Raw genomic sequence first — 27,471 nt, forward strand, 5'->3', positions numbered from 1 at the left:
AGAGCGCATAGTTTGACGCGACAGCGACTTACAACAATTGACTAAGAAAAAATAGTTTCACTATAAAAAAGCGATAGTACCTTTTCGTCATCTATTCGTTCTTAAGAGCTCAAGATTGCAACTCCAACTCGTGACATTCAGATGCACCGACCAATAGCCTTAAAGTATTTATCAACAATTGCACTGCTATATGTACCTATTTTCTGTTCCGTTGTCACTTCAGACAAATTATCACAAGAGTCAGAATGTTATGGAAATTGTATGTATTATATGTATAATGCTTTATGTACAGTGTTGGGAAAAAATCTTTGTCTGCCTGTTTAAGTAAGTGTAGCACTGCAATAAATTCATCATAATTTGGAAATATTTTGCACTGCATACATAAAACCCTGTATCAAAACAATCCTAATGAGCTGAAAAATAGAAATAACTAGATTTTAAAATTGCCAAATATCTTTTATTGTATCAACCGCTGCCTACTAATTCACACTGCATACCAGAAAATATGTCATCGCAAATTTCGTTATTATCTCTTCTTTAATTATTTTCTAAATTGAAAATAACGGTCTTGTACTGTTATGGGCCCAGAAAAAAGCCATTGGGGTTATTTTGCATTTTAATATTTTATCTGGTAGCCTTTGCAGACTATAACCATTCTGCAGCCTTAGGCATGCTGTGAACAAGCCTCACGAGCGCTAGAGTGTTCATAATCTGAAACCAGCAATCATGTTGGACAGCTGGTTTTTTCAAACGCCTTGATCGTGGTAGATCTTTGGTGGTTTGATGCTGCATTCATTTCTTTACCACTTAATTTTCTTTAGATTGAAATACTCTAAGCTTCTTCGCTATTTTTCTATTGCTCAGATTGCCCATTGTATGCAGGCCAATGATGAGGTCGTTGACACATTTCTTATCCATGGTTGATGTTGACGCTGGTATGAATTCTGGGATCTCTAGCTGTTCCTCTTTTAACAAGCAAAACTGTAAACCTTTGCTGCACATGCTGTCCAACATGATCTCTATTGTTGTGATAATATTCCACTTGAAAATTAATAATGTCATATTGCGTTTGAAAATGAGTTAATAAGCACTGATTCACATTGATTGGCCTAAAAATGATTATTGATCCCTGATTAACCGTAATTTTATTACTGATGGTGTCAACAAGATCTAATGTTAATTTACTTTTAAATGATGCATGGTTTGTCAGGGTTCAATCCCTCTACATGACTACTACAACAAATTTACCTAAAATGGGCAGTGAGGTTTGAGGTGGACAAATACTTTCTGACACCGCTGTATGTCGCTTTCTTTTCTCGCAGGTGTGGCGAGACAGACTAACACTCAAATCAAACTTTAGAACTCGCCCGATGATACACTTTAAGTTATATGGAGATTTTTACGCGGTACGAAGCAAAAACTTCACAAAATTGCCCGACTTTTTCTAGAATTTATGCTATAGGAGGTATACATTATAGGAGCATCTACTTTACTCTAAAAGACCATGTGAGTTTGTGAGGTACAAATATCATGTTTAAAGTGTGCAATAGCTCCCATGTAGGATACTTTTGCTCCCTCATCACTAATTGAACTTGAAAGTTTATTGTGTATTATCTAATTTTTATCACTTTTAGCCTTGCTTGTCCTCTAGCGCAAAGCCGACCTATTGCTTCTAGATGTGACTCTGGCACTTATGGAATAAAAGTGCAAGCTGAGTTATCAGTAAAGATTTTGACAGAACTGTTCATGAAGTGAGTGTGAGAGTGCTTTAATTTCAATGCTGTAGTTTATCCCATTTTCTTTCCACTTAAAGAATAGAGAAAACATAATATTATTATGCTTTATTATTCATCTTGAGGTGTTGACTGATGTTCTAAAAAAAGAATTAAGGAGATTGACCAACCAGAAGCTGAGATATAGCCAGCCAAACACAGGTCTACCAAAAAACAAAAGTGTTTTGGTAATCATCAATATATGATGTATGAAATCGACTTGTGTGCCATTGGTCAATTAAGCCAACTGTGCTCTCCTATAACAATCACGGCGTTTTAATTGGTTTAATCCCTGGAAGTATAGAACAATCAAATTGGGCCTAACAATCATCGCTCCTAGAATTCCGAACCAGTCCCTCTGACGTGTAGATTAGTTTTAGCATAAAATAATTACACGCATCTATTATTTCGCAACATTTCGCTATCTTGCTAGTTCAGCTCAGTTTTGTTGTTCTCCTACTTAGCTTCCATATCCAGACTCATCTTTAGCGTTGTTCAGATTTTTTAACTATAGCTAATAAATATAATCAATCATCAATCTCGGTTATCATTTGGAATTTTCTACAAATTATATTAGTTACATCATTTATTCTATACGCAGTTATATTATTATTTTGTATAACATGCATTATGAATATTATATAAATCATAAAAAATAATCATAGATAAGATAATAGATCAATAGAAAAATCAAAGCAAAAGTTATCATTTTCTTTTCTTATAGCAAGAGCAGCACGGTCAAGTTAGTCTTTTTAAGATTATGGCTGTAGTGAACTTCCAGTCTGTTATTAGTGACGATAATCATGAAAATCAACTGAATGCTGCAGTAGATACACAGTAGAAAAATGATGAAGGAACAAAAAGTCCCATTCCTATTTCTTATTCTAAACAAACTGCAATCGCGGATATCGCATATAGACTATACATGCGCCGTTCGTTGAACAGATGATCTTCGGAGCATATCCGTGGAGATCGAGTTAAAATTTGAAGCACAATAGTCAAAATCTGCTCTTCTGCTTTAAAAAATCATGGCGAGGGGTTGTGGGCAAATGCCTTTACCACACAATGTTTGGATGATTTTCCTGAGAAACCAGAGCTAGTATGTAAATTATTTACTATCGCGAGAAGCGTTTCACATCTCGTAGCCAAAACAATCCTTATACATAACGGCGGTAAGGGTGCGCAACTCCGGCTCATGACCATTAAGTCGATTTTATACGTCACAGTTTTCGGGATTTTCGAAGGGTTTTCCTCTGATTCTTTATTAGGTAGACCTGTGTTTGGCTGTCTATATCTCAGCTTCTAGGGGTCAATCTCCTTGATTCCTTTTTTAGAACATCAGTCAACACCTCAAGATAACTAATAAAGCATAATAATATTATGCTTTCTCTATTCTTTAACATGGAATGTTTGATTAGTACGATATTTTAGGCAGTTTGAGGCCGCTTGTTTTTGGGACAATGTTTAATTATGACTGCTGATGTACTGGCGGTTAAGACATTTAAAAAGCTGATAATGGTGTTTTTATAAAACCCCGACAACAAATTCAGCGTAATTTTTTGCTTTGTAGCATATTTGACTCAATAGAACAAGTGTTATCGCTGAAGCATTCTCTTAAGGTGAAAACAAATTAGGCAATATTTAGAGCGATATTGCGTTAGAGCTAATCTGCGTTAAAATTCACTCAGCGTGTTCATGCAGAGCGATAAAGCTAGAATTTCTCTACACAACTTTATTGCTAACGAGATGCATTTCGATTGGTTAGTTCTTACCAGAATGTAATTTTACGGCGGGTAATTATTTCTTACCGATGTTCAACAACGTACATCAGCTCCAATTTTCTATTTTGTTACGAAACATCTTCAGAACGAACACTCAAATGTTCATGAATTTAATAATAGCACTCCCAGTTCTGTCCATCATAACAAAATTTAAAAAAATCTGAGTTGGAAACCAACATCCGGAGTCAATCGTTGCGCCGGTTGACCATTTTGAAAATGGTAAATATTTAATATATTAAATATGAAAAACCACTACAAAATAAAATATGTATAAAAAATTGTAAAAAAAATACAGCTAAAAATACAAGAATCGTTTTTCTTTTGTCTTCTTGTAGTGTAGGCAGTGTACACTCTTTGAAAGGGAGATAGGTTTAATAACAAATGTGGAGGTTGTTTATGTTGTAGCCTAGACGACGACATTTTGACTGGCCTAAATTTATCAACAACTCTGAAAAAACTAATGATACGGATTTTTATTGGCAGTTTGTGAGCGTGCCCATTATATCATTTGCTAGTAAATCGCTCAAGTGTGTTTATGCACGCACCAGCGATATCTTCGCCCTCATGACGCTTGCAATAAAATCGCCTAGTGTGTTTGGACCTTAAAAGCTCCTTGCTATATTTTCACAAAAGGCGAATATACCTAAACCTATACATATACTGATAAGGTAACTTACCTCCTCAAATAGAGTTGGCGTTCATTAAAAAGATGGCGCTCGATTTTCAAAGCAATCTCCTGATGTGGTCCCAAATAGCGGTGCCAATCAAATCAAGGTGCATTCAAATATAGGTTTAACGGTAGCTCACTTTCAACATTTTTTCCAATACCAAATTGAAGGTGGTCAGAGACTCTGTGCATAAAGTCCTCATCAACTTATTTTTTTATACAATGTTAAAATCTTTGTTCTTTTGTAGAAGTTGTTTAATCTGGAGAACGAAGATGAGCTCACCACGCAGAACTATTGTTCTTTAATCATGTTCTCACAGAACTAATCATATTGGCCTACAAGTGTTTTGAAAAACTGAAGGGTAAGTTGATGAGTCCTTTACTTTTTGTAGTCCTAATCTTCTGATAATTAAATTGGGCTTTGATGACTAAAGTGAGCTCTGGAGACTGCAGTCATTTCATTGGGTAGTTGGCTACACTAAAATACTATAGCACTGACAATCCGCAAAAACAGTAAAACTATAGTTATGAAGCAAAATAACCATGTATGGAGTGGCATGTACAATTGATATTTAAATTGTACAAATACAATATTAAAGTATTAAAATATTATCCATTTTTTAAAGATTGAATGTATTTCTTAATGAGTGTAGCCTGGGTTTTCCGAATGGAAAAAGTCTAAAACACAATCAGATTTTGGTCTAGTCCATTAACTGAGTGCGTACAACAGGCTGCGCAGTGCAGCTCAGCACAATGTACGCTTATAACCAAGAGCAATGCGCTAAAAAATCTTTGTACAAAACATTTCTTATTAGTGAGTAGGCAATTAGTTAGCCGGTCATATGTGTACCTAATATGAAAAAAACAATCGCCATCCTGCATCTAACTAATAGAAAACATGTTAACAGCCAACAGCGACCAAAGTTTTTTGAGAATCATTATTTTTGTTTTTACAGTTTATTATTGCAATAAACAGCTGTGTTAGACCTTTACAGCTACCAAGGTTTTAGAAATGGGCAATAAATAAACCTTTGGAAAATGGACTACTGATTGCTACCTATTGTATCAGCAAAAGAGGATGAGAACCTGACCAAGCTCATACTGCAACACACTTTTTAGATTTTTTGTCGGTAACATTAGGCGTAAAACCTTCTGCTGATTAATGTGTATGTTAAAAAACTCTGATAGGCGGTGTGGTTCATAATTAAGGTCATCTTAATCTGAGGGCACCTTTCATTGGTGAAAATTAGGTCTTTAATAAGAGCCATCACATGTAGGACCAATTAATGTACCAATGTCTGTTCTATTCTAATAAAAAGTGTATTACGTTATTCAATAGAAAAATGATATGGTAATGATGCTACTACTACCAGGCACAATAGCCTTTTGGCTTTTACTTTGAAACAATTTTTATTTACCCTTTATGGCCACAATGTTTGCGCTTTAATTCTGGAATTGTCTGTTTGTGTAATAATGTTCTATCTACCAATCTTTCATACAAATAAAAGTGTCCTCAAGAACCCTTGCCATCATTTTTAGCTGTTTTTATGAAATCTAGAGGCATTTGAAACGTTCTCTCTTCCAACAGCGTCAATAATTTTTTAACCTTGTCTTAGCATTTTACAACATATTGAAGGGTAAAGTAACAATTTGTTCAAAACTTCATGAACTTGTAGTATGGCTCTTACTCTGTTTTTTTTACACTAAGCCTGCTTATAAAAATGCTGATGAAATGCAGTTGCATTTAAGTTCTGCATAAATTGTCTAAATTGTTTTTTATCACGGCTTCATTAACAAATTAAAGACTTGGTAAATTTTGATCTTGCAGCCATTTTTCCTAATTGTGCACGCAGTATGATGCTCAATTACAACAAGGCATGAAGTAAATGTAATACGAAGCAGTTTTTGCACTGATTTCTCATGTCTTAATTTTATGTTGAAGCTGTTTCAGTGTGAATTCTTAAACTACCAATAGTACAGCTCGTTTGGCAATGTGTTTCTGTATGGCCAAGTGCTGCATGATGCGGCTTTAGCAAGCTTTTGTACAAATTGTTTCCGATTACTGATTAATTAGTAAATTATCTTATTACATCTATACCTGATTGAAAAAAGCTATTATTTGCATATGTTGAGCAAATAAGAATGCGTTTACAACCTGAGCATAGTTTTGCTTTGCAAAAACTTATTTTATGAAATCTTCTTACTGATGACCAGTAATTTCAGAAGCAATATAGCCATAAATGGTTACTAACTTCAGATCTATAGACTGAGCAACTTTATTGAGCAATAGTACTAATGAGAGTAATTATGTTCATCAGATTAATTAACATGTAAACTAATAATATTCATAAATCATCCGACTAGAGTTTTGTGCTTACCTCACAGTAATTTCAAAATGGACGAAAAATGGTCCCTCTCACTCGACAACTCGTTTGTAATATTTTTGGGGGCATGAACTAACTTAAAAACTTATGCTGACAAACTTGCTATAAAAATATTGTTAATAAACAATTGGGGTGTAAAGTTATAACCATTTATACACTCTTTTAGAAATTAAGTTTCACCAAACACTTATGTCGCGGTAGAGAGATTCATTTGGTAGTAAAGGAGTTAAAGTTATCAGCAGGTAGATCATATGGGTTGCGGTCACAGAAACCATGGTTAAGTCGCAAATCACAAAGTTGAATTATTCGACTTTGAAGTTGCACCAACTGAACTTATAATATTGGTAACAAATTTTGTAACCTGTAGGTCTGGACCAATCAAAGAGTGATTTTTCTGAATCTGAAGTCAGTTTAGCCAATAAAAGTATTTTACCATCGAAAAAAAACTTAAAACCATTGCTATGCTAAACAAGAAGTACTGAAAAATGGTGTCCGCTAAAAATAATTGTTTCTTTTTTGCCGATTTTGGACGCTTGTAATGAGTACTTTGGTATTCTAACTGATGTCAAAAGCAGTGAAAGTAAAGGGAGTTGTGGTGATATTTTCCTAACGATTCTTACAAGATTACTACAATATTTAATAATAAGAATAATTATTCAATTTTTATGAAATTATAATCAGATTTAGTTATGAGAATAATTATTCGAGTTTGCAAGGTCGAAGTGTATAGTGACCGATGGTGTGCAATATGTTACTGTTGTTAATTTTCTAAAGATTTGGTTGATGATTTGGGTGTGCCCAATATCGCGATACAATCAAGCTGTTTTTAATATCTGCAAAAATAAGTAATACACTTTCTTATAAATATACAGCTATTTCTTTGACAACCAGCTAAAATCTGTTTAGATTTTCAAATTCAGCATAGTTTTTTGGATCCAAGTACAGAAATCTAGATAAATATCACAATATCTTGATATTGGTTGCTATGTCGTTTTGAAATGTAAACAAAACTTTACATTGGTTTTCGTTTCTCAAACTTTAATACCAGTTTTCTTGGAACTATGTTTTTGCACTAATGGTAAACGTGCTTCAGTTTTTTGACCATATAATCTGCTGTTATTAGGCTAGAATCAAAATTTTGTTTGCTAAATCTTGTAATCCCGACTTACCATGAATTCTGTGATCATGACACATATTAATAGTTAATGCACTGTTTGGAACTTATAGTGCTATTGTAGAACTACAATAAAAAATATGTCATCACTAACAGAAATTAACTACCAGTTTTGATTTTGTATAGGTGTCTTGTTTTCTATTACAGATTTTAATGTGTTTGCAGGACAAAATGAAGCAACTGCAAGAAGTTTATTATATAATTTATTTCAAATTATGTTCTTATGATAGAACTTTCCGTAACAAACTTTCATTTGGCTAATACTTGTATCCATTTTTGACTAAAATAAGTCGAACCAATTTATTTCACTCCTACTACCTGCCCTAAATTGGTGCAAATGGTCATCAGAAATGTGCTTTCTTTGCGCTGCTAAAATGGCCCATTAAATGTACTTTAATTTGATAAAAACTCAAACATTGGTTAATTATTGGCCTTTCCAAAATACCGTAAAATACTCATCTAATTTGCATGTACGACTTAGCTGCCCAAGTTGTCAATGCATGGTACTGGAGCTTGTTATCATTTTGCTTGTTGAAGGTTGACTTGCAACAAAATTTCATTACGGTTATTTGGTATCAAAATATTCACCATGGCTTACTCTGCTGTGTTGTGGGTGCAAAATATGGAGAACTGTGATTACAAGCTCTTAAAAGCTAAAAAAGAAACAGTTAATCTCCGCGATCCCGAAACCGCCGTAGATTGGAATCAATTCATTTCTCTGACATAGTAAAATGATTTGGTTATTGTTTTGACACGTGATCTTCTCACATGAATTGTAAGTTCCGTAAAAGGCTCAATATAAAACTTCTTGTAGCACTAGTTTATGACATAAACTTTGGGTTTCGCCAAAGAGCTCTTACCAAATATAGATGCTCGCTAGTTTACAATTTTGTTTTGGGTTGATCTAATCGTCTAGTCGCAATCTGATCATGTGACCCATGCTTCTTGCCAAACAGCGCGCATAATTTTCGCAGCATTTTTTGACTATCACAGGTGACCAACAGGTTTGTCATGCTTATCAGATGATGATATGCATTCCTTCGAGCTAAGGTTAAAAATTAAACCATTTTTTACGGTAGGTTTTGAGATATCAGTGCTCAAAGTGACATCAATACAGTGATGAGGAAACAGATGCTTGAGGACAATAGACATCGTTTCATTGAATGCGTGAAGCGTAATTGTGAAAAAATTTGAATGAATGAGGTTGCATGAAAGTGTAAACAGAAGCCATCTTGTCGAGCTACGTGCCATTTGACCCATTTTTGGAACGGGATTCTAATCTTCGGCAATTTCGTGATGGCGGCGATTAACTTTTCGCTTTTGAGCTTTTAAGAGCATGTTATCACATTTCTACATATATTGCACATGCAACACAACAGAGTAAGACATGGTGAATCTTTTGATACCAAATAACTGTAGCGTGAATTTTGTTGCATGTCAACCTTTAAGCATTAGTAATCTTTTAGAAAAATGACAAGATTTTCTTTTGGAAACATACCTTTCAAGCAACAACGGTATGCGAGTGCCACTGTACGTAATTTTGATTAATATTCTTAAACTTCGTAATCATTCTTAGTATTGACTAAGTATTATTGCTTTTTAGTTTGTGTATTTTCTTATGTAATTATTATCTGTGAATGTTTAGCTGAAGCTTGTGCAGAGCTGTCATCAACAACAATTTAGTTGAATGTCATTTACTAGTTTTTCCGTTTTACAAATTGGACTATTGGTGTATACAGCTCCTATTCACCCTTGCATGTTTATAGTTGTCATGTTCTTGCATTCTGGTTGCCTGTCCACTGACGATAGCACTTGTACAGACTATATGTAAGCATAGTGTCTGGGATAGGAACTGAAACTCACAGTTAAAACCTATGGTGACCAGCTCTAAACTTTACTTTGCAATAATATCTAAAAGCCAAGTCCAGATCAGGGTCAGACTACTGACTATGAATATTACGAATGAGTAATTGCTTTTGAAATACCACTTCAATATTTGAAGTCCTTTTTTTAATAGGATATGAATAAGTTTTTACATTGCTTAACTCGCGTTCTTCTATTGCCTACAAATCACAATGGTGACAAATATCAAAGCTGGGATTGAGAGTCATAAGCTAAAATATCAGATGCACTTCTGCTTTCTCAGTTTTTTCCTTTTTTTGCAGCAAGCAATGAGCTTTCAATTGATTAGCTATGAAAAGAGTTTAATTTAAATCGGAAAATCATTCATTCAAAAAATGTGATATTTCTATTTTGTTATTACTAATTGCAGGGTGTTGCTATAACATGTTCTGCACCGACTCTGGTGCTAGACAAGTTATCTAAAGAATTGGCGATTCAAGGTTACAAAAGCTTACATATTTGGGGAGGTTTCTGGTCAGAGGAGAACGGACAAAGGAACTTAGTGAAGGTAAATTAGGGTGTCAAAACACCAAAATATTGAGTGACATAGAATGAACCTTGGTGAAAAACAATATTTTTTTAGATGTATTTTACAAATATTGAGATGAAAAATTTTGTGCTAGTCCGAAAATTTCAATAATATGTATTTGGACGATGTATCTAATAGTATGCAACAAGCTATAGCTTTTTTCAACTCTGAATGACACTCGTATTGCTTAACTTGCATTTTTGTACCATTTACAATCTCTGTTTGTGAGAAATGTACCTTTTGTTCCAAATCCTGTTCGGCCTGTCATAGCTGTTTTCTGCAGTCACCATTCAATTTTCGGGATAAAGGGGACCAGGGTCTTTTGTGGACAGTGAAAACCCACAAAATAAAAAGTAATGTTTTTAAGTTTATACATAAATAAGCCAAACTTTAAGGCCAAAACACTTGCATTGTTTCATAAGCATAATGTATTTGTTTCCTATGTGAAAAGTAAACTTAAGTTCCTTTCATTGACTTTTAGGTCATATTCTAACTTAAATCCAAGTATTTTAACTCAAATTATGAATTTTTTGTAGTATGGGCATAGGTCAGATTTTTATCTGGTTGGAATAGCTGTACAGCAAATTTTGCTATAATGTACATGTAGGCCTATACCTATTATAACGCAAATTCCTCTCAATGTAAAGAATTTATGTAAAGCTTTTGTTTGACCAACATAAGAAATGCCATATAGGGTAAAGTGTCAAGTTGGTGAAAGTTCCCAAAATTATTAACAAAATTTTCATAGTTGTCCTTAAAAATATCGCTTACATTCTTGCCAAACTTGAGCAATGATAAGATGCATAGGGTTCGCTATTATAGATACCAATACATTGTTAAACTAGTTTGTCATTAGAGATTGTCATTTTTGTCAAAAATATGTAAAATGATTCGCCTCGCAAGAAATCAGAAATATTTGAAGGGGATCTATCAGTGAAAGCTTTGGAGTGTTAATACAGACGGTTTCCTACTTACGAACATTCGAGTTACAAACAACGGTACATACGAACAGGTCTGCGCGTATATTCATCGATTATACCGACGGTATTACCGACTTATTAGCGGCAGAAAGAGGCGCTACATAGAAGCATCACCCAGCATCCACCTTCTTCTGCCCAGTTCGTTGCAGTGCATAAGAGCGTGAACGTATCTCCAGTGCGCAAAGAACTTTTTTTATTTTTCCTGTATGTATTGTAAAGGAGTTTGCCGACCTTTACTTGGCACGATCTAGACTAATAAATAAAAAGAAGAGAGTGTGTGTAGTCGTATTCAGCTTTTTTATTAGCGAAGGTAATTTCACTATTCGAGGAGCGTACATCTATCTGCTCTGCTCAAATAAATGAGAGCGCTCCGTTATATTTAGTAATATCAACTGTTCCGTCCTAACGGCAAACGGTGAGAACACCGGCTAACAAGGTGAATAAATAGGACCGCTAGCGAGTTGGTATGACAACAATAAAAGTGACGATAAATGATAGTGTTATACCATGATATCAGATATAACAATAGCATAACGAGTGAAACAATGATATAATAAAAAAGGACAACACATACGATCAATAAGAAATGCTGTGTCATGGCCCGGCGTCCACCACAGTATTCTCTCCATTTTATTAAAAAGTTTTTTTCAGTACAAACCAATTTACAGGTTACTTATACAAGCCTTAAACATACTAATATAAACCTTCAATATACTTATATACATGTAGGCCTTAAGCATAAGTTATAATACAAAATATAGCACTGAAGCAACTTACGAACAAATTCACTGTACAAACAATTGTTCGGAACGTAACTCGTTCGTAGGTTGGGGACCGTCTGTATACCAAGCTGAATGTCATGATATCTAGTCTCATTAAAATCTATCTTGCTCCCAAGCTCTTCCCGATGATGGATAAATGATAAGTCATACAGACACTGATTTTACTTTGTTAGCTAGCTGCAACAAGTAGCAGTCTGTCTCTTGTGGCTTTTATTCACCTCACCTTCTGTTTGATCTCCAAATTCATGTTTACTACCTTCAAAACTGAATGTTTTTTAATTGTCAAATCAGTTGATATGAGCATCAGAGTTAAATTTTTTGCTGAGCTAGAATTTATTTTGGTCATCTCAAATAGTCTACGAAGATGAACTGTTATAAACGAGCGCATTTGCACAGACATGCTAATGGCAAAGAGTAGCTTTATCATATAAGCAGAGACTAAATGGTGTAAACAAAAGCTGAAAATCTGTTTTAATAGAAACTTCTAAACTATTTAAAGAATTTCAATAATGTCTATATAATAATGATTAATGTATAATCCTAAATATTTAGGATTTGTTTGGAGTGCACGAGAGGACAACTCTGCTTTGCAGAGTAACCTGGCAGTAACCCTATGCTTAATTTGTACACGTATGCATTGCAGTGAAAGGCATATTCATACACATAAACCTTACAGTGTTAAAGGCCAACTGAATGAAAAGGGACTTTTATACAATCCATAGTCAATCTGTGCATGGAAAAAATTGACCGTGTAGACAGTTAGGAATTTTACTCAGCTTAAGAAGTTTTGAATCAACTTGGCTTGTACCAAAAAATACCCTGGCAGTGTAGAGTGCTGTAAAAGATTATCAGTTGCAATAATTATGCATTCAAATATTGCAAATTATTACAAGGTTAATTAGCATAGTTTTTGTAGTGTCAGTCTAGCAAGGTAAATGTTGCAAGTTCAAATCCAGCGGGATGCAATATTTTTCCATTATCCAACGCTGGCTTTATATGGACAGACACGGTTCTCATCACAGTACAGGCTGAATGTGTAAAATTTTGTAGATTTTGGTGCATTTTGCTTAGAAATAAGAGGAATGGAAACGCTGTAATTATTAGTTTGTAAAATAAAGCTTTTCTTAACCCAACTATTCATTACATTTTATATTTAAAAGATACCATTCTTACCTAATAGTTTGACAAAAAAGCTTTAGCTTAAAAGAAAGCATTAATGATAATGTTTGTTGTTTTTTACTTTTATTGAGTTAACTTGTGTTAACAACATCGAAACAATAATTTTTTAAGGCTTACTAGGTTAATTTTTTTTTAGGCAAAACATCAACATAGTGAGAACTGCAATCTCTTTAGGGCAAACAAAATTATGCAGAATTTCAGTAGGAAAGCATCTTCTGTGTGACCTACATTTAGTACAGCCACCAATATAGCTAGCTGCAAAAGCCTACTCTTCAAGTTTCTGGCCAATCTCCTAAGCGTTCTAAAACAACATGATGGAGCACACTTTTTAGTCAGTATTGTTTTAAAGCTGGTTTGATATCTTGGGAAAGTCTGTAAAATGAGTAGTGTTCAACATTATCCTAATTTTTAACTATACTAACAGGTTAATAACTGGTTTCTTTGCAGGTAGAGCAGCATATTTACCAGTGGAGGCAAAGTGGTCTAGATTGCCTAACCTTCAAACAACAAGTTGATGTTCAATTTCCAAAAAGGCATCCAGTGACTGGAATGACATCCAACCTTAAAGTTCTTTCTGTAGCTGGGCGTGTCTACAATCAGCAAAGTTCTCTTGCGAATCGCTTCTAAGATCTCTAGCTAAAATCATATTTTAAACATTGTGCAGAGCCATTAGTTACAGCTACCACAACTTCACACATTATACTCGAGGTGCCAGGAGATGGTCACACAATTTGCAAGACAATTATAGAGCTCAGTGTTTTGAAGCTCTACAGCTTTATTTGACAGAAATAAAATAGTCCACTTTTGTTGATAATTGTTTTATGGTATTCTTGTGAATGCTTTGATTTTTAATCTTTTGGTAATGTAACAGCTGTTTGGCCTGCTTTTGATAGGTTGCTCCATTTGCACTAAAGACTTTTAGATTTATACAAACTCATTGTGTTTTAAGAATATTTTATTTGTCACCGTTGCACTCACTTGAGCAATTTGTTTGACGTACTTATATTGAGCTTTCCTTTTCTGTAAACTCAACTCCTTGACGGGGTTGCTTAAAGAGTCAATTTTTTTCCTTTTGAGTAAGTTTGGGCTTTTTTTAAAGAAATATGCTGACCAATGTTGATAAATGCGAGTTAGATATACATGCATGAAATCTGCACAGTGTGTTCAATGTTACTGCATGGTTTCATCGAAAGCTCTTATCTGAAACCTTTTATAATCCAAAGGGCCCCACATATGCTATATTTCCAAGTTTTGCCTCAGTAGCAATGACTTGACTAAATCGAATTGTATAAGTAATAAATGTGGCCACAGGTATGCAAATCTCCCATGTTTGACATTTATGTTTTAAAAATTGGGTGTCTCTGACTCTACTAGGCATATTTGGCAGCATGAATGTATGCACTGTTTTAATTAATATACGTTTTAAAAGTTTTCTATTTGACAACTAGGATGGTTTCAATACCAATTACTTGATGTCAATACCATCCTAGCTTTTATTGCAACTTATTACAACTTTTTTTAAATGGACAAAGTGCTTGTTTTTGCCATGCATGCCCACTAACAAGCTATTAAGGGAAAGCATAAGCTTTCAATTTTATGAATAATATGTATGATAAACTTTAGATCTAAGCACACACAGATGTGCCTGCAAATCAGTTTTCTTAGTTTCTGTTGACAAAATCCCTGAAATGGGGTTTCAGGGATTAGTTCGCCTTTTTAACCAATTGATAGAAAATTAAATGATGCAATAAAGGTTCATTACAAGTAAAAAGAACCAAACTAAATATCATAGTTAGCTAAATTTATATAAAAAGAAAAGAAGTAGAGCTTGGAACTAGGACTATCTAATTCAAGATATAAAAACATAATAGGAGGCCCTGAATTTAATGAGAAGATAACTTCTCTTGCAAAAGAGAAGACAACTCATAATTTTGTATAAAAATTTTCAAATTTTACGCTAATGGGAGGTCCTCCATTTCAAACTACAGAGCCTCCTAACCTGCAAAATTTTTCAAAATGTTGAACTCTCCGGCAAAATTTATGCAAAATGCAAAATAGATACGTATGCGATCAGCATGACGAGTAGAGTTGTTTAAGCATGTTTCTAGCGAAGCCTCCTATCAGAAGCCTCCTATTATCCGAAAGCCCTATATCGTGGATATATTTTCTAAAGTGGCCTCCTATTCCATCTAATTTGACTATATATATATATATATATATATATATATATATATATATATATATATATATATAAGATGTATATATAAAATATGTATATATAAAAGATGTATATATAACATATGTATATATAAAATATGTATATATAAAAGATATATATATATATATATATATATATAAAAGAATAGCCATATTCTTACTATATACATGTATATTCTATTTATAGTTACCTGCTGGAATACCGCTGGCAAATCGGTCGCTATTACACAATCCTCCATGGGCTCAACTATATGGATAACTGCTGCAGGCCATACAGTCGTTTCAATATGTTCCTCTCTCACATCACACTCCTTATGATGGTCTACCTAAGAAACATCTAGATTATTGTCTGACCTGTACACCTAGGAAGCACTACACGTTATTACGATGAAATCTATTGTTTTTAAGCTGCTATAAAATTACAAGTCACTGAAACCTATTTTGTCAGTTTGAGGTGAACGATGGAAACACAGCTATCAAAGTGAATTTCTATAAACGTACAACAAAATGATACTCACTGCATTCATACGAGATTCAGGCACCAGAAGGCAATTACTATTGCAAATTTTTGAAAGAATCTCTGAAAAAGCTCTTAAATAGCATAAGTTAAAAAGCAAACTGCAAAGTAAAAAACTCAGTCAATCTCAGATATGCTGTGGTCAACTAATTAAATCTGAAATGTGTTGATTGTTTATGACAAACCATAGCTGCCGTAATTGCCATAAACGTATTATGGTTTCTACATAATTTGGACACACACAAGAAGCTACCTGACCAAGTATAATTGCCAGTTAGGCTACATCTGTATACAATTTTATTAAATACAGTGAAGTAACAAGGTAGACATATTGTGCTTGACTTGATACTTGTTAAACCAGGGCTTTCGTTTGTGAGGCAGAAAGGTTCATATGCTTTATTTCTTTTGGTATACTCTAGATATCGTGTCGAACATGTTAATCAGACATGTTCAAGGCAGCACATGTAAATACATTGATCATACAATAATCTGACATCTATAGGCTGTAAACTAGTTAGAAACCCATTTGCAATTGATAACAAGCATATTTGACTACCTGCTGAGGTTCAGATGGAGTCGCTGGTATGACTTCATGAGTCATTAGGTGATCACCGTTTTCCTCTTTATTGGCTGTGTCAGTTGTAGCTCTCCCCTCATCTAGTAAACTATCTAATTTATACTGCTTTTCCTAAAATTAATTACAGAAGCATTAATTGTAACTTTACAGTTTACTTTTGCCATATTCAGTAATATACAGCAGAAAGGGTTGAGCTTGGCATGAAAGTAGAGTCTCACACAAAAATATTAATTCCAGAGAAAGGGTGTGCTTTATTTTTGAGTCATTCTTATGGCAGACTGAGCAAAGTTGAATCATAAGTTATTTTTAGGGCTGATATTATTGTTGGCACCAGAACAATGTATTGGTTAATTGGAACAGCAGTCTTCTTTCGGGCTATCGAGCTGGTGGTAGCTCAACGAGGAGATCAGTCTTTCTCTACACCCTAAGATCTCTTGTTCATCAGCTTGGGCATAGCTGGAGAGCTGTCAAGAATCTATCACTATGTTTTTGGGATGTTGTTATTAAGCACATTTGCTCCATCCGCAAACGGGAATCTGCGAATTTCCACAACTTGAGCTAATTTTGTTAATCGCAAATCTTTACCAAATGTTTCATGCTTGGAAAAGATGGAAACCTCTTTTCCAAATAATGCGCAAAAAATTTCATGCAAAGTATTTCATTTTAAACATTTTTTTATTTTGAGTCGAATTTTGACTCTCAGCTCCTCTCTGATTTTCATTGGGATTTTGACTACCAGCTCCGCTCTGATTTCCATTCAAATTTTGACTACCAGCTCCTTTCTGATTTCCATTCAAATTTTGACTACCAGCTCCTCTCTGATTTCCATTGAAATTTTGACTACCAGCTCCGCTCTGATTTCCATTGGAATTTTGACTGCCAGCCCCTCTCTGATTGCTATTTGAATTGTGACCTCCTTGGTCAGGTGACCTGTTCTGGTTGCTATACCTTTCTTGACTGTCAGCTCCGCTCTGATTTCTGTTGAAATTTTGACTACCAGCTCCGCTCTGATTTCCATTGGAGTTTTGACTACCAGCTCTTCTCTGATTTCCATTGGAATTTTGACTGCCAGCCCCTCTCTGATTTCTGTTGGAATCTTGACTACCAGCTCCACTCTGATTTTTATTTAAATTTTGACTACCAGCTCTTCTCTGATGTCCATTGGAGTTTTGACTACCAGCTCTTCTCTGATTTCCATTGGAGTTTTGACTGCCAGCCCCTCTCTGATTGCTATTTGAATTGTGACCTCCTTGGTCAGGTGACCTGTTCTGGTTGCTATACCTTTCTTGACTGTCAGCTCCGCTCTGATTTCTGTTGAAATTTTGACTACCAGCTCCGCTCTGATTTCCATTGGAGTTTTGACTACCAGCTCCTCTCTGATTTCCATTCAAATTTTGACTCCCAGCTCCTCTCTGATTTCTATTGGAGTTTTGACTACCAGCTCTTCTCTGATTTTCATTGGAATTTTGACTCCCAGCTCCTCTCTGATTTCTATTGGAGTTTTGACTACCAGCTCCTCTCTGATTTTCATTGGAATTTCGACTACCAGCTCCGCTCTGATTTCCATTCAAATTTTGACTACCAGCTCCTCTCTGACTTCCATTCATATTTTGACTACCAGCTCCTCTCTGATTTCTATTCAAATTTTGACTACCAGCTCCTCTCTGATTTCCATTCAAATTTTGACTACCAGCTCCTCTCTGATTTCCATTCAAATTTTGACTTCCAGCTCCACTCTGATTTCCATTGAAATATTGACTACCAGCTCCGCTCTGATTTCCATTGGAGTTTTGACTACCAGCTTCGCTCTGATTTCCATTGAAATTTTGACTACCAGCTCTTCTCTGATTTCCATTGGAGTTTTTACTACCAGCTTCGATCTGATATCCATTCAAATTTTGACTTCCAGCTCCACTCTGATTTCCATTGAAATTTTGACTACCAGCTCCGCTCTGATTTCCATTGGAGTTTTGACTACCAGCTTCGCTCTGATTTCCATTGAAATTTTGACTACCAGCTCTTCTCTGATTTCCATTGGAGTTTTGACTACCAGCTTCGATCTGATTTCCATTCAAATTTTGACTACCAGCTCCTCTCTGATTTCCATTGGAATTTTGACTACCAGCTTCGCTCTGATTTCCATTCAAATTTTGACTACCAGCTCTTCTCTGATTTCCATTGGAGTTTTGACTACCAGATCTTCTCTGATTTCCATTGGAATTTTGACTGCCAGCCCCTCTCTGATTGCTATTTGAATTGTGACCTCCTTGGTCAGGTGACCTGTTCTGGTTCCTATACCTTTCTTGACAACCTCTTCCACTTGAATGAAAAGATCCGCTGCTACACTTTTGGTTATCGATAGGCTGGCTACTAGGCAGGCATCGCACAGTTAGTTTACGTGGCTTTTTCTTCCGTTTGATTGTGGGAAACTGGTGCTTCAAAATAAGCACACTAAATTTTAATATGTTATGCAAGTGCTTTTGATTTTGGCTTAGTTTTATTTCAAGTTTTTTAATTTTAGGGGGTTTATGGAAGTAACTTTTTACTGCTTCTCTGTTTATATGAACACTAATGTCTGTAAAATCTTATGAATCTGTTTTCAAACCCAATTGGCAACCGCCTGATCAGTTTTGGATATTCTGCTTATTTGCTGTCTTAAATTTCTTTTTATTTCTTGTACTAAAATTATAGCCAAATAGTGCCTGCTCAACACACCAACAGCTTGGTTGAGTACCAGTGAAACAAATGAACTCTGAAAAGTAAGTTGGTGATATTGGTTTTTTATGGAACAGTCGAGTAAATTCCTTCAGTAACTTATGATCAGTCATATCCACTTGAAACAATAGCTTTTATCAAATAGGTTGAAAACTAGGTAAATTGTAGTATTGTTAAACATATTGAAGATATTTGAAATTTACAAGGAATTATATAGACAAGTTTGTATAAAGGAACTATGGACAAAAAGGTAAAAGAATTATTCGGTTTATCACAAAGAATTACAATTTTGTTCTTTAAATGGACATAAAGTGTTAGAAGACCATGTATGGATTAGATTCAAGGATGTTTTGTTACTAGGAACATAAATAATAAACCTTTATCAGCAATTTTTAAACAAATATGCTAATGTTTGGTACAACGCAAAAATTGATTGTTAGGATATGCACTACATAATGGAGTTGCCTATTCTTTAACCTTTTGTTATTACTGACTATGAGTTGCATCCAAATCATCGATTTTCCTTGAAAGTACATGGTAGCTAAAGCAAGCAGATAGATTAACTTAATGGAACAAATCTATGGTAGAGTTGGTGGCCTGAGCTTATATTTTATTATGAGTTGTTCACCTTATGACCAAGGTGACACAACTTCAACACTACTACGTACACTTACGCATATGAGCTGCCATTGAGCAGCTTTGACTATCCTTGGAAAAATTAAATTTGGGCCAGATGATATATAAATATATGTATCTATCTATATATATCATATATAAGATATATATGCATCCACGCATGCATGGGCGAGTGCATACACCCACACACCCGCAAACATGTAATGCTAAAATATATGTAAAGCTACAATACCTGTAATGCTAGATATGTTTGAAAATTAGCTTAATAGAGTGTTACAGCTTTACTACTGTACATGTAATTTGGTAAAAGAATTTGAATTAATTGTCGCAACTGATCAGAAACAACTGGAGTACCAACAACTTCCATTGCATGAATCACCGGACTCACATTTGCATCCTTATCATCTGTTGTAGGTTCTAGCACAGCTTCTTTGTCATTAGTACTACTTGATGGGCACTTTTTTGTGATCTCGAGCTAAAAAAGTTCCTACACTTTAAAATAAAACTTATTTAATGTAATTTCTTATGTAATATTTTTCACTGGTGCTTTAGAATACAGACACAGACTTTTGTGAACCAACGCCACGGACTGCTTTAGCAACAAAAAATGAGACATACCTGCTGCCATAATCAACTTATGTTGATTATTTTATTAGGATTATGATTATTCAAATGATGTTGATTAATTAACATAATCAACTCACACATTGTCCATAATGATATGGACAATGTGTGAGAAATGTTATGGTCACAAATATTTATACCAAATCACAATGCAAGTCCCAACAAATTATCTTCAATTTAATACAAAACAACAAAATAGTAAAATTAAAAGGAGAAAAACCTCTGACAACAATCTTCCCATATGAGTTAGTTTAGTCCACACAATTTTTCTGATAACATTGAGTGAGTTTGAGTCTGAAATTTATAACCTTGTACAACTCATTAAAATACAAGCAGCAAAGGTTAAGCACAAAATTGAAATATTTCGCCATTATCAGAAATATGCTAAAAAAATTGAGCCATGACACAACTGAAATAAATATTTGTATGGTAATATGTCTATAAATAAATCTCACATGAGATAATCATTTATGATGTAATAAAACATGGACAGCCATGCTTGTAAAGACTTGTCTCCAAACTAACATACTGGACATTTTTGATATACCGTTGTAAATCTTATAAATTACAGTTCATCTACTGAGTAAAGAGTGCTAACAAGAGCATCAGTTTAAAAACCTTTATTTCAAAATTAAAAAAATTTACAATCGCTGTGTGAGTCAAATACACTCCGAAATAAGATAATATTTAGAATAATTATACATAGTTTCGCTATCAATAGTGTCAGTCAGATTTATTGGCTCATCTTGTTTTAAGAATAATATTTCTAGAGTTAAAATTTACTTGTTGTTCAGTTTGATTTACATTAAAACTTACCTCTGCAGTGGTGTCAGTTTCAGGCACTGGAGTTTTAAGCAGATCAGAATTCTCACTTTGTTGACAGATCTCAACATCATTTTCCTGAAACATATTTCAACAGTCGTATGGGCTGTTGATCATGTTTATAAATCTGTAAACCAATTGTTGCTTCATTTTGGCGAAGAAATTGAAAGCTCTATTTACTTTAATGTAAACTACTTCTGAATATAACTGAGATGATTTTATTTACATAGAAATAGAAGTTATTGTTTTAAGTTGCATTAAAAAAAGTATTTCTAAAATTAAAGGTTACTACTTGTTGTTCAGTTTGATATAAGCAGAAACTCACTTTTACAGTGGTGTCAGTTTCAGCCCCTGGAGTTTGAACTTCAGTGGGTTTCACACTTTGTTGAAATACTTCAACATCATTTTCTTAAAACATTTTTAAGGGTTACATGGGCTGAGAATCGTATAAACTAATTATCACACTAATTTGACGAGAAAAACAAAAACTCTATTTGCTTTAAGGAAAACCAATTCTGATGCGATAAAACGACAAATAAATTAAACAAAGCAATTGGTGTTACATAAAGACGAGTGATAAAATTTGTTTATTAAAAACTGCTCCTGAATAAAACTTTAACAAGTTCTGACCACAACAATTTTTCTGGTGCTTGCTGTAATGTCTTTTACAACTTTTGCTGACAACTCCTACTTTTATAAATGCATCACCGAAAAATAAACAATTCTTTGGCTCATAAAATTGGTTACTACTACACAGTTTTCTGCGAAGTTAGTTGTATGACTGTTTAAGGATGCATCCATTGCCGTAGGTAACAAGACTAATGAAAAAATGACTAATGAGACACAAAGACACACACAGACAGACAGACACACACACAGACACACACACACATGCACAGACAGACAGACACACGTGCATCTGTGTGTGCGTATGTGTGTGCGTATGTGTGTGCGTATGTGTGTGTGCATGCATGTGCGTGTGCCTGTGCATGTGTGTGTGTGCGCATGTGCATGTGTGTGTGTGCAGGTGTGTGTGCATGTATGCAAGCATGCATACATGCTTAGATGTATCACATAAGATACATGTGATACATGCATACATGTATCACATACCGACAATTCAAAAATGGTTGAAAAAACAAAAATAAGCCAGAGTTATCTTCTCTACGCAAAAGTCCCTATTTATTGGATAATAAATTCATACATGTGTGTGAGGTGAAGTCCCCAAAGGTAGTGTTAAATTCTCATGAGCTATAACTGAAAAATGGATAAGATGACAGCTCCAAAAATCAGTGCATTTGTAAACCCAACAAAAAATGTTTTAATATGTTATTTTTTAAAGCTCTTAATGATAGATGAAAATTGTCCTCAAAGTGATGGTAAAAATATTGCATCCCCAATTGCATGCGTTTACAAGACTGTGTGTGTGTGCAGGTGTGTGTGCATGTATGCAAGCATGCATACATGCTCACACGCATGCACACACACATGCACACACACACACATACACACACGCACACGCACACACACACATACATGCACATACATGCACGCATGCATGCACGCACGGATGCACGCACGGATGCACGCACGGATGCACGCACGGATGCACGCACAGATGCATGCACAGATGCACGCACGGATGCACGCACGGATGCACACACACACACATGCACACACACACATGCACACACACACATGCACACAAACACCCACGAACATGTAAATGCTTGTCTCAAAACTAAGAATGTGTATTTTGTTACATATTTAGTTTGTTGTTATACATGTATAATACAGTTTATCTACTAAGTAAAATGTCTTAGCAAGCGCATCATTAAAATTTTTTGTTTTAAACATGAAAATCTCACAATCGCTGGGTGGATACAAAATACTCTGAAATAAGACATTTAGAATCAATCTGCGTATTTTTAGTATCAATTGTGTCAGCAGGATTTATTGACTCATGTTGTTCAGAGAATAATATTTATAGAGTTAAAATTTAATACTTGTTCAGTTTGATTTACATTGAAACTCACCTCTGCAGTTGTGTCAGGTTTAGCCACTGATGTTTGAAACTCATGTTGACAGAACTCAACATTTTTTAAAAACATTCTTCAACAGCTATATAAACTGTCAATTATGTTGATAATTTTGCAAACTATTTATCCCCTCCAGTTTGGTGAGAAAAGAAAAAAACTCTACACGCTTTGAAGAAAACTACTTTTGGATACAACTTGGAAGATTTTATTTGCATACACACTTGTTGTAATTTTTTTCTACCTGCAGTTTCACAGTGCAAACATTACATGTAAATCTACAAAACTTTAAATGCAGCAATATTTGTAATGTTAAAATATTTGTAATGCTACAATATTTTTGATGCTAAAATATTTGTAATGCTACAATATTTTTTTGTTTATAATACTTGTAGGTGTACAATACTTGTGATGCTACCACAATCGCTACATTATGTGAGAAGCTACAATACTAACACTACCATGATCTTAATACTAAAATACCTGTAAAGCTAAAAAAACCTTTAATGCTCGAATAGTTGTATCGCTATTAAAGTACACTAGCTATAGTGCTAAATGCTTATATTCTTATAATACTTGAAATACTACAATATTCTTATTGCGATAATAGTCGTAATGCTACAATAATTATAATACTACAATACGCCTGATGCTAGATTCGACTGAAAATGCTTGGTAAATTGTTTAAGTATTATACCATCAATAATTGGCTGACCTGATGAGAAGCAGCTGGAGTACCATCAGCCTCCATTTCTGGAGTCACCGTGTTGACTTGTGCATTGTCCCCCTCTGTTGTAGACTCTAGCACTGCTTCTGAGTCGTTAGTACTACTGGATGGGCACTCTTGTGAGAGATCAAGCTAAAACAATTTTACACTTTAAAATAGGACTGCTACAGCTTTTATGTAGTGTTTTTCCATCAATGTTTTTAAAAACAGATGAAAATCTTTGTATGACCAAGTCAGCGACTGCCACAGAGATAACATGAAAGCATGTAAAATAATGTGTGAGAAATTATATGATTAAATTTATTTGTACTAAATAATAATGCAAGTCATAAATAAATATTTTCACAATAATACAGACCAAAAAATAATAAAAAGTGTAAACCTCTGACAATGATCTTCAATATGTCAAACTTAGCAGGTAAAACATATTTTCTGTAAAAAAAGTATAAAAATCATCACATTTCTTTGTCTACTTATATTTTGGCAAGGAAATTTACAAATCTTTTTGAAGTTATGGCTTTGCAGAGTGTTTATATCTTTTTTACATTAATAATACCAAACTAAGCGGTATATTTCCATTAAATCTAGATTATCACAGATAAAGTTTGTGAGGTTCATACATAGACTATATACATGTACATGCAATCTTTATATCTGCTAGTTACAATAAGATTACAAACTTCTAGGCTTCTTTTGTTATCTGGGTTATCATGAACAACATACTTTAATAAATTGTTAGAATATAGCTAGTCAGTGTATTTTATGACAAATGTTTGAGATAACATCTGAAAGACGTCAAGTGTAATTTGGTTTGTCATTATAGTGAAAGAAAAGGATAGTGAGGCTCAGGCTTAGTGTCAGGAGGACGTCTCGGTTTTACCAAGTTGAGAGAGATTGAAGCTGGCCTTACCGGAACAAGATCAGAGGAGACCAGGCCAGCTATCGAATCGGCCAGAAGCACAATTGGCTGACAAGAGTACAAGCTGGACAGACCAGTGAGCCAGTACATGACCTGTTTCTGGATGACTTGTTTTTAAGCCAACACCTGAATAGACCGACATGCAACTGAGCTGGCACTTAATGGATTGACCTGTTATCAAGCCAGACATCTTAGGAAGAAGGTGGAGCCTATCAGCGATAATGATGTAAAAGGAGCATGATCAACATGCATTTACTGTGATTATTTATATATCTGAGCAAAATATAAAGCCTTATATATTGCATTTATTCTGTATTTTTTTATGAAACAGTACCGAGTTGCAGCAGATCCTTTACTCTGGTGGCAGCAGTAAGCTCATTGAATCCCCGACTTCACAAGATGGACAGTAGCTAAGGAGGAGACTTATGGAACATGAATATTTCAAGGCAAAATACCCTGTAGACTAAAGAAGCCTAGCTGCTTTAAATGCGGCAACCTGCCTTCAAAGCTTTAAAGGTTCCTTCTCAAAAATGACGGCGCAGGTAAGGCTGTCCGTTATTCTAAAAGCACAGATGAAAATACCTACTATTTGGCTGACATGTTGAAAAGGCTAATGATGGTGCCCAGGACTCCGGGCTCAGCTCACCAATTTAAATTGCCTCAATATTCCGGCTCAGGAGAGTTGGAGACGACTCGCCGACTTGAGTATTTCATAAGTTGCTTATAAATCTCCCAGAAGGATGTTCGTGAAGCTAATGCTTAGATTGAGGCAACCAGGTTGCTGCATTTTCAAAACTCTAACGGGGGAGTAAATAAGTGCAAACGGAGAAACTGAGTAAAAACTGTCCTTGATACACTCAGGGTTTGGTTTGGTCTTTCTTCTAGGCAGGCTCAGTGCATACTGAGTATCCTGAAGAGAGTTGCACCAACTGCCCTCCAAGATTGTGCCCTTTGAGTGAAACAGCTGGTCTAATTGTCATACGCGACCTGTCGGATTCCCATCAAGCCAAATTGGCAAGTTAGATGTTCTGCAGCACGCTGAACAACATTGGTCTGCAACTCTGGTCTTGCAGTAGTTCAGGACCAGACCATCAACCGGCTTGTATTTTTAGTGCAGCAGCTGACAAAGCAATTCTGTCTGCTAGAAGAAGCGCAACAGACCACAAAATTGCTGTGTTGGTCAAGCCAATCAAGGGTTGGGAGTATAGCAGCCAGAAGCAAGTTCTGTAAGGCTTAAGAGACTGCTCTTGTAAGAAACGACCAAACTGCTGAAATGGCCAGGGCTGCAACAGTAGTGCAGACTATTAGTTGCAATAAGGCCCCAACCTTTCTAGTCTCGGAAAATAGTACTTTGACCAGCTAACCGTGCATGCATAGCTAGGCTTAACTCCAACAAAAAAGACTTCAAGGCGTAAAGGGGAGGTAATGCAAAATTTCCCTGACAATTGCCACTTTTAATTGGGAGGAGACACAGCGACTTTCTGTCATAGCTACCCCGGATGGGGAGATGGCGTGGATGCTTTCTGTCATAGCCAATCGAAACTACTACAAGGCCTTAGAAAAGCTAGAGTGTGAATGCCTAAGCTCTGGCTTGGCTGAGGATAAACAGTCAAAACCCAGATAAATCACACCAGACAGGAATGAGCTTTGGCACTGGTCAAAAGAGGCTGAACCCGCGGCCAAACAGAAACCTGCTTTCAAAGTACCGGGGCCAGCTCCAACTGAACCCTACCAAAGGGCTCACTTATGAATGTCTGAGTCAGTCACCATTGCCTTTTGAACCGAAAGTGGTGCCATTCCAATTAGAGCACAGGCCTTGGACTGGCCTCATTCTATGAGCTAATCCTTTACAGAGTAACTAGAGGGATGGTTTATTCAGTTCCTAATTGACACCCGTGCACCCCAAAATTGCTAGGCAAGCAAGTGTTTGACAGATTCTCTCAGGGCACATAGGACTTGCTTGAAGAGAATGACAGCCAGAGTCTTACGGCTAGTGAGTTGCCGCTGCCATTTTACGGTGTGATACAATGGCCACTTCAACCTTGGGATGTTTTGACCAAGGAAGCTTTCATGGTGAGCTGCTTTAGTGAGTATACAATAGTTGGAATGCCATGCCTAGTGGCTCACCAGTGTACTATGGAATCTTTGCAGCCCATGGTTTCCATCAATGGGCAATCGTTGACCCGCATAGATAAACACAGGCGGCTTTTACTTTGCAAGCTGCAGGTGGTGAGAGACATGTTGGTGTCAGCCCAAACTGAGACTGCCACTCTATGTCAGGCTACCATTGAGAATTACTGCTCATTTGAGCTAGTACAAGGCTGCCTAGAAAGTTCTTAGCTGGCTACATGCTTGAACTGGCCTTGACTGAAAGTAAGCTTAGTCACACAGACTCAAACGCCACCGACAAGCCTCTTATACTCCGAGCCAGCTTCATGGTTGAAACATATATAAGATTAGAGGACCACTAAGTAGATGAGGAGCAACATCTTTTCTGCTCAAGCTTTATGGTCTGGGATGCAGAAGCACAA

At 35.4% G+C, this 27,471-nt stretch overlaps 1 protein-coding gene and 1 long non-coding RNA gene across 2 annotated transcripts; one reads left to right on the top strand and one right to left on the bottom strand.

The window, feature by feature from the left end:
* The first annotated feature begins 1,361 nt into the window (after nt 1-1,361).
* On the top strand, nt 1,362-14,306 carry LOC137404408 (uncharacterized). Its single transcript, XR_010979679.1, has 4 exons — nt 1,362-1,751; nt 4,469-4,582; nt 10,051-10,188; nt 13,598-14,306. It is a non-coding gene; the product is annotated as an uncharacterized lncRNA (long non-coding RNA).
* A 2,799-nt stretch (nt 14,307-17,105) lies between these two features.
* LOC137405172 (uncharacterized) lies at nt 17,106-25,030 on the bottom strand. The gene is made up of 4 exons (XM_068091399.1): nt 24,932-25,030; nt 24,010-24,153; nt 21,253-21,336; nt 17,106-18,896 (listed from the first exon to the last, which is right to left on the bottom strand). The coding sequence occupies exons 1-4, from the start codon at nt 25,028-25,030 to the stop codon at nt 17,106-17,108; spliced, it is 2,118 nt and encodes a 705-aa protein (XP_067947500.1).
* Between the last annotated feature and the right edge of the window lie 2,441 nt (nt 25,031-27,471).

The sequence above is a fragment of the Watersipora subatra genome, chromosome 9, assembly GCF_963576615.1.
Source record: "Watersipora subatra chromosome 9, tzWatSuba1.1, whole genome shotgun sequence".
Lineage (NCBI taxonomy): Eukaryota > Metazoa > Bryozoa > Gymnolaemata > Cheilostomatida > Watersiporidae > Watersipora > Watersipora subatra.